An 8,819-nucleotide genomic window follows, 5' to 3' on the forward strand; every position below is an offset into this window, starting at 1 on the left:
TAACTCAGGAGGTGTTGACATTTTCCACTGAAATAGAGAATAGAAAAGAATCCCAAGAACTATAAAATTCTTTCTTCGAGACGAATAAAAATGTTTAAAAGATGAGTTCAAAGAATATATCTAGCTAAGTATAAGACAGATTGACCTGAGGTAGTTTGGCAGGTGCTTCTTAGCGAATAGAGCATGAGTATTCGAGTGCTTATGGAAAAGGGAGGAGAGAGCTAGCGTGACTTCGTTCTAAAACACGTTGGGGATTCTAGCGGGGGATGGATGTAGGTGGACAGGTGGAAGGTTGGAAGGTTGGAAGGTTACGAGAGCGCAGACGCCGTAGGAAAGCATCGAAGATAGCACCCGGCAGCGGCGGTACGGTACCGAAGTACCGGACAGAGCTAGCTCGACCGCATTGCCGTGTTCGTTCCACCGAGTTCGTTCGCCGAGTGAGGAACGTGCAAGGAGATTCGCGACGTGGATAACGTGCGATATCTTTGAGAGACAAATATCTTATATCAACCAGTTTTTTTCGACACCTTTCAAATTTTCTACGTTGGAGACATTGATCAGCTTTTTCTCACGAATTTGACAAGAAAACGAAAGAGAGACAGACGGACAAACAGGCAGACAGATAGAGAGAGAGAGAGAGAGAGAGAGAGAGAGAGAAAGAGACAGACAGACAAACAGACGGACAGACAGAGAGAAAGAAAATAAGAGGGAGAGAAATCGGTGTACCGAGTCACGAATACTGTCAAGTAGATCATCTTGACGCTTCCCGCGCTTCGGCCGAATCTCAGTTTACACCTGTTAACCAGGAACCGCTGCCGGTCCTTGACCATCTAGAGGCAAGTAATAGAAACAATGTCAAATGAGTTGATTGATTCTATCTATCTAATACTTATGATCGAATTATGAATTATCTATTGTAAAAATATCAACATGTATACGTATTTATATAAATATATATATGTAAGTACATGTTTTTTCTAGATACATATACTTAACTCCTACGGTATTGCAAGTAAATGCATCGAATGTAACAGAAAATGTAATATTTAATGAGAAAGGAAACGATACGAGGTAACAAAAGTTTTGATTAACGAGTTTCAATCGCGAAGATCTGATTATTTCTATAAACAAAATTTATCAAACTACCAGCAAGTATACCGGGTATTATTTTTTCTTTTCTTTCTCAACGTTTTTAACTTTCTCGTTTAATAGAATATTTTCCTAAAATTCAATATCGTATATAAGGAACACCTTGTCAACTATACCCAACAAGTTGAAATGGTAAACTCTGACATTTACTAGAAATGAGTTTTCGTTTTCTGTAAGCACATGTTGAAGTTACGCGGTTAAACCGCTATATTCGCGCTTTAGTACGGCTCTATGAAGTATAGAATGGCAAAGTTGTGGAGGTAGTTGGTTTTCTACTTGCCATAGACTCGTCTAGTACCTACTATCCAGAAAGTTATTTCACGTAACGATGTGTAACCTACATAACTTTCGACGTTAGTGCCGAAGAAACAGAGATAGAGGCAGGGAGAGATAGAAATGAAAGAAGGTGGAAAGTGGGTGTAAAGAGGGTAAAAAGATGATGTGAAGAGGAGGGAAAGAATACTAAAAGCAGAACCAAACGAAATGGACGAAAAGTAAAGACACGGTCCTACATTATCATTAGACTAACGTTTACCATGTTTTAACATTTCACATGAACGAACCCGAACGAATGCGGAATTTTTAATTGGTACGGAAACTTTACCATTACCGGATGTATTTATCTACGAACTTTGCTTATCTCCGTCTGTATAATAAGAGGGTCAGGATAATTTATTCTGTTCACTAATCTTCTGATATTACATACTGGATAAGTTAACTGTAAGAAATGAGTCTCAAAGGTACTCGCTCGATATTCATTAAAATTAAAAAGTCAAGAAACATCACTGCATTATCCATTCCCTCTTTCTCTCTCTTTTTCGCGAACATCGAGATTCCTCCTGTACCATTTTTTGTAGCGTGATTCTGCTTACATTTCCGGTTCAGGAATGATCATTCGCATAAATCATCGTCAAAAGTCGGAACGTGTGGCTCTTTCGAATCGGACGACAAGGTAAAAAGTTGGAAAGTAACCGTGGGAATTGAAATCCCATGGCGGCACGTCGCATCGCATCTCGTATTCGCCATCGAGACGAATACGAAAGGAGACGACGAATCGGTGCTTCGATGTCCAACGAAAAATGGATTATGGAAAGTAGGCCTTGAGATTTATGCTTTTTCGGATATGCATATACGAACGCAGATACGACACACGATGAGTACTACTAGGAACGACGAGAAGAAAAGAAAGAAATCTTTTTTATTCAATTTGCTTATTGCATTCGATACGAAAAGAAAGATAAATCAATTGGAAATCTTTAGGATCGAAAGTAAAAAGAACTATCGTAAAAGTAGTAATCTTCTATCGAGAGCATTTTAATAAAGTCGGTACGTTTTTGTAATAGGGCTTGGCAAAAATCTGCTTTACATCGCGCGCGTAATATCAGAGAGACATCGATGCTCTTCTCTAAATAAAGAGGCATCCGCGTGTCGTACCATTAATAATATCTAAAATTTATGCGTTCGCATACCTACCTAGCAAAATGTTTATCAGGCGTCATCGTAGTTGCGTCGATGCATTGGTCAGCGTTATAGCACCGTGGTTTTAACCCAAATCCACGGAAGGCGGATAGGGGGTGATCGGCCGATTTCTCTCATTCCATTCACCTCTTTCGATAATATAGCCTCTTGCCCGCAACGTGTTTACGCCAACGGACATTACCCCATCTCGGTCTCGCGTACATTTTGCCAACGCAGCGTATATACACGTAGCTACGTACGGACAAATATAATAATGATTCGGTGCAAACGAAAGAATGTTGAAAATAGAAGAAATAGTTATTCGAAAGAATAGGAGTTTCTGAAAGAAAGTTTGAAAGTTTGAAAATTTTCTACACGTCTCTTGAAACTAAATCGACGCACGTTCGATTATTCCATGGGAAAGAATCGCGTCTTCTTCGAGCCAACTCGAGTCTTTTCTTTCTCTCAAAGAAAATTCGAACAACGACCTTATCCGTCGCTCTATAAAGTTTGCTCTTCTAAGGAACCTTCTACTACCACTAATACCATAGACGATCGCTGTGGAACAGTTGACCCGTTTTATCTTGGCCAACTCTGCGGTCGTTGCGCGGTCCGTGCGAATACATCGATGCATAGCATTGCAAATTTGGGTGGTTGGAATAAATCCAAATGTAGAGTCTGCCAATGTTTCAACGGAATTTAAACAAACTCCTCTTTTGCCGCACGATATTACATCTCTGAGATTTTCTCGGATGTTTATTAGCGTGGAAGAGAAAAGCTAAGTGTTCTTTATCAAGTATCTATATTCTCTTCTCCCTCTCTGTCTCTCTTTTACCTTCTTTCCTCTTATCTTTTGTCTCTCGAACGTACCGTTCCTTTACATTTATGTTGAGGCACGTCCGCCACGTGAAAGTTTCTTATTTAAATTTGCCCCTTGTGTCGTTTCGTATCTCATACTTGTGTGTCTACAGGCATGTGTGAAAGTTTTCGACTCCGTTTTATAGAATCTTCCTGGTTTAGCTTCGTATCCTCTTTGACATTAAATCGATTTGCCCTGGTAAGAGATGCCAGAATATATTTTTCGCTGCTCGAATCTGCTTAACGAGGCGCGAGATAAATCACGTGCGATAGACCGTAAGTAAAGAATCTTGCGAGTCGTTGCTCCCGATTGCAAAGAAATAAAGATAATGATTTATGGTCCTCGATTCTTGAAAATATTAAATGCTAAATTGCTAAATGCTTTATTCGCTTCTATAGATAGGTAGGTAGGTAGGTAGGTAGGTAGGTAAAAGCTCGAAGGTGTCACGTATCGAACGGCAATCATCGAGCGCGTGTGCGAATAAGTGTAAAGACGCGTGCACGTTAAGTGGAGCAACGACCGGAGGAAGCAAGTCGCTCGGAAGTTGGAAGACTTGTCTGTAGCGACCGTCGGCTCCGTTCTGTCGGCTTTTCTAGGTACAATACTTTCGTCTTTCGATTTGGTTTACATGGGTTAAAAAAAAGACCGACGGCGACGACGCGATAGCAACAAGGACATCGCCAATGGTGAAAACGAGTGAACAACGTGGGGGGTCTGTTTCCCGCGTTTCTTTCTTTTCCTTCCGCATGCATTGGTCGATCTTTCTTTTCCTAAAGCAGCCGTGGCGTCGCGACGTCCTGCCGACTACGACGCCCAATCTCTTTCTCTTCCTCTTTCTCTCTCTCTCTTTCTCTTTCTCTCTCTCTTCCTCTTCATTTCCTTTCAAAGAGGTCCTTCGAGTAGTCGAGTCGGAGGATCGTAGAAACCGATGACTCGAGTACTTTCAAAGAAATTTTTATTAAAGAAAGCATTTATCTATGTAGATGTAGATCAATTCGATCGAATTTGAACGTCAAATAGATTTTTCAACGGAACGAAGACGTCCTCATCTCGTAGAGAATCGCTCGACTGACTTTTTAATGTCCGAAACGTTTACCGTTCGTTTCACCGCAAGCTCTGTTATTCGATTTAATTAACGTCGAACTAATCGATTATAACAGACGTGCGTCAGAGGAATAAAAATGTACATAAACTCCAATGTACATGCCTTCAAGCCGTTCGAACGTATCGTTTGATAGATTGAAATTGTTTAAACTTTGATCATTATTGGAAAATCTTGAAAAAATTTCGAACATTTGATACGTTAACGGAACGTTTCAAACGAAATAGGAGGGAATGAAAGGGATACTTGCAATCGGTCGCATAGCATTTATCGGAAGCTTTCATCGATCGCGTTGTCCTTATCGAGCGTGATTAATCTCGTGTACTGGTCCTTGTTCTTGTACGCCTGTTATCTCGATGGAAATTGCGTTACTCTTTGCTATCGATCGCACGAGGAAAAGCGTTTTCTGCAGGCGAGTCAAGTTCGTGCGTCGATGCATACATATTATCGAAGAAGCGACAAAACGAAAAAGAGAGGGTGAGCAAAAAGTCTTTGAAAACATTTCTCCTTCAAATAGAATTTTCTTTCCTTCTTAAATCCAAAGTTCTCGATTGAATTTATAAGAAAGCGAATAATCGAACGCTCGTTGATACAAGGAAATTTAAATTCGCCTTAATTTTATTTTTCTCTTCGTCGTCTTTTATCCTCGCGCGTCTTAAGGAAATATCATTAACCAAGGGAGAAAAAGAGTCGTCTTAAAGGTGGACGTCTATTTACCCTCTTCATTCTCGTACTTTGCCCCAGTTCTTTGAGAAATTTTCCAGAAACGAATTGCGGTTAACGAACTCGAAAAAAAAGAAAGAAAACTGTGCGTGCGTCTGACGTATTCTTTTTCTACGCTTTGTTATGGCAGGAAATTTTCGGTACAAATGATGAAGGGTCGTCATCATTTTCGACGTCGATTCAGTCTACAGCCGTCATCGTTGAAGGAAGGACAGGAAGATGGAACGACGAAGAACGTTAGGTGAGTGGAATCTCTTGATTCGTACGTTCGTTTATACTTTGTTTGTATCGATACACCTGTTTATACGCCCTGATCCTTTTTCTTTCCTATCTATTAATTACTTTTCATTTAATTTCATCTTCTTCTTCTTTCTTCTTTTTTTTCTTTTTTTCACAAATTTCTAGATAAAAAGAAAAAAGATTCGAGCTTTAATATCGCGAGGAGTCTTAGCGAGAAGAGGGACCGAATTCCACTTTCTCCGGATCTTTCTCCTTTGTGCAGTCGGTAATAATCATGTCTGTATCTTCTTCGTAATAAGCATAGATGATTACGAAGACGAAGTCGGTGAGACAGCCGTTATCTGGTGCATATGAAAGCCTTGGACCAAGCTTCTCTCTCTCTCTCTCTCTCTCTCTCTCTCTCTCTCTCTCTTCCTCTTCCATCTCTCCGATCTATGTTTCTCCCTATTTGAAGGCGAACCACACCATTCTGGTTTCGTAAGAGAAATCAGGACGTCTCTGTACAATACGCGCATTCAATAGAGCGCACTTTGTGGAGATCTTCAACGTTCGTTAGTACGATTCTCTCAGAGATATTATTTTGTACGATCGAACGTGATCTTGCATCTATCATTGCAAAGTTATAAACAAGAGGGAGAACATTGAATTAGATCAAAGTTATATTATCATAATCGCTCTGTAATTCCAGAAGCGAAAGACTATCGGAATCGGACAGCGGCGGTGGCGGCGATGGAGGAAAATCGGTCGAAAGTTCTGTAAGACACAAAATCGTTGTGATGGGTGCTGCAAAGGTCGGCAAATCGGCAATAATCAACCAATTTCTTTATGGTACTTTCACACCAAAATACAAGCGCACGGTTGAGGAAATGCATCACGGGGATTTTAACGTTTCCGGTATTCACCTTACTCTTGACATCTTGGACACGTCCGGCTCGTACGAGTTTCCAGCAATGAGAGATCTTTCCATCAAATCTGCCGACGCGTTTGTCTTAGTCTACGATGTAAACGATGTCAATACCTTTCACGAAGTGAAAACGTTGAGGGCATTGATATTGAATACGAAAGGAGTAGTACCTATCGTTGTTGTAGGTAACAAATTGGATCTCGTCGAGAAGGAACAAGAGGTAAATCTATATCTTTCCTCTTTTTCTCCCTCTCTCTATCTCTATCTTTATATCTATCTATCTGTCTGTCTATCTATCTATCTAGCTCTAATAACTAAGGAGTACGAAAGAAAAATGAATAATATGAGCCATTGATACGTGCGTTTTTACAGGTAGAGAGCGAGAGTACCAGAGAATTAGTCACCGCCAAGTGGGAAAACGGTTTCGTTCAAGTATCTGCAAAAGATAATTTGAATATCTCTCAAGTTTTTAAAGAATTGTTATTACAGGCAAAGCTAAAATATAATCTGAGTCCTGCATTACGACGACGACGCCGTCAATCCTTACCACCGCCTCCGCATTTGAATTCTCGCAGTAGCAGCGCGCACGTACCATCACCGGCGCAGCTGCAACACTTGCAACAAATACGCGAGCGCGCTGAATCAAAGAGAAATTCTTGTATTCTATCGTAAGAGTTCCTAGTGTTCCTTCGATACATACGATCCTACAACAATGTCTCTTTCTTTTCGAATCTTTCAATTACATAGGTACACAAGTTCGTCTTTCGCCAACATAATCGAACGTAGGATTAAGCTTTTAAACGGGATTTATAACGAGAAAGAATTTTCAAAAGACATGTAAAAGCATCTGCGTAAGTTATATGTCTGCTTTACGCAGAAATTTCTATTTCTTTTGGCAAAATTAAAAAATATATTCTATTTGAAGACATAATCCTATCTCGATGACCGTCACCTTTTCTAACTTCTCGACAAAAATTAATCTATGTCGATCGCTTTAAAAGTCCTTTGTTGTTTTCTTATTTTATAGAGTAATCATTGGTAGATCTAGTATCGTTTGATCGAATTACGAACTTTCACATCTTTAATACAATTTATTTATCGGTAATGAAACTTATTGACCAACTTACACGATAGGATACACACATATACACACACATATACACGTATGCAGGATAAACTATATAACGTAGCAACTTTCGATCTATACATAGTATATATCTTAACAGATGGTGTAAATATAAAATACATATACCTATATCTGTAACACGTCCGAAAGAATAGATACGATATAGTTACATTTAAAGCCACTCGTTGCGGAAAATAGTATACATTGTTTCGCATGATCGCCTTAAAAATAAAGATCGTGAATATATTCATTTTCATGTCAATATTTTCTAAACGAGTTCTCTTAGAGATGATATAGAGACGAAATATTAATCCATGTATATGAAGCTTAAATAAATAGAAAAATTGCGTGATTATAGTCTCGTATGCCTCTGAATGTATTTTACTACCAATTTCAGGGTGACTTCACACTGCCCAGTACTTTTTTTTTCACCAATTGTTTTCATACTTGCTTATATGTATGTAGGTGAAATGTGTGTAAACTTTTAACGTATGTTTATTCGACAAAAGTTAAACTTATAATTAAACTAAAACTTTTGTGTATCGTTCCTATTTAATTGTACATAAGCAGTAATCTTATTGAACTAGCGACTATACTTTAATAAAGAGAGACAAAGAGGGAGAGAGAGAGAGAGAGAGAGAAAGAGAGTCATCCGGCAACGTAATATCTTTCTAAAATTTTAATGCCAAAATTCTGTAATAAAAATATTCTCTCATTCTGTGGTAAACCCTTTAATGGTATATAATAATCGATGTAATATGTTGAAATAGTTTCGTTTCATTTACAAAAAATATGGTAGATTGAATCTTATCACAAATTCTTTCTCGTTCGTTACATTAATGATACATACTTTTTGCAAATCATTAATGCTTAATCTGTCATTATATTAAATTTGAAATGTATAAAACATTCCTACCATTGTGTCCCTAAAAATACCAAAGAAACGTGTAAATAAAGTCATTTTCCAAAGAGGGATGTACAATCTTGTTATGTTTAAATAAATGTCTATAACTACTTTATAAAACTATTCCATGAAATATAAGTAGAAAAAAAAAATTCTTTCCTCTAACATTTCTTTCTCGTTTCAATTTTGTGGGATAATGAAAAACAACGCATTATTTTTAAGATATACGTTTTCTTTGAATTTTTAAGAATATTACACGATGAAAATAGGTGTTTTCCCGTTTAAATTGCGACTATTTTGGCGCCTACAATTTGATTGGTCGTTCACATTTGATATATACATGAATATAAAATC

The 8,819-nt window shown here is 38.3% G+C and overlaps 1 protein-coding gene across 1 annotated transcript; it reads left to right on the top strand.

Moving 5' to 3' along the window:
• Positions 1-5,437: 5,437 nt before the first annotated feature.
• On the top strand, positions 5,438-7,107 carry LOC127068526 (ras-related protein Rap-1). The gene is made up of 3 exons (XM_051004808.1): positions 5,438-5,532; positions 6,220-6,655; positions 6,808-7,107. Exons 1-3 carry the CDS (start codon positions 5,438-5,440, stop codon positions 7,105-7,107), a joined length of 831 nt encoding a protein of 276 aa, XP_050860765.1.
• The last annotated feature ends 1,712 nt before the right edge of the window (positions 7,108-8,819 follow it).

Source organism: Vespula vulgaris, chromosome 13 (genome assembly GCF_905475345.1).
Source record: "Vespula vulgaris chromosome 13, iyVesVulg1.1, whole genome shotgun sequence".
Lineage (NCBI taxonomy): Eukaryota > Metazoa > Arthropoda > Insecta > Hymenoptera > Vespidae > Vespula > Vespula vulgaris.

Coding starts and splice junctions, on each gene's coding strand:
- LOC127068526 (XM_051004808.1), top strand. CDS start 5,438: ATGATGAAGGGTCGTCATCATTTTCGACGTCGATTCAGTCTACAGCCG. Junction 5,533..6,219: donor GGAACGACGAAGAACGTTAG/GTGAGTGGAATC, acceptor CTGTAATTCCAG/AAGCGAAAGACTATCGGAAT. Junction 6,656..6,807: donor TCGTCGAGAAGGAACAAGAG/GTAAATCTATAT, acceptor GCGTTTTTACAG/GTAGAGAGCGAGAGTACCAG.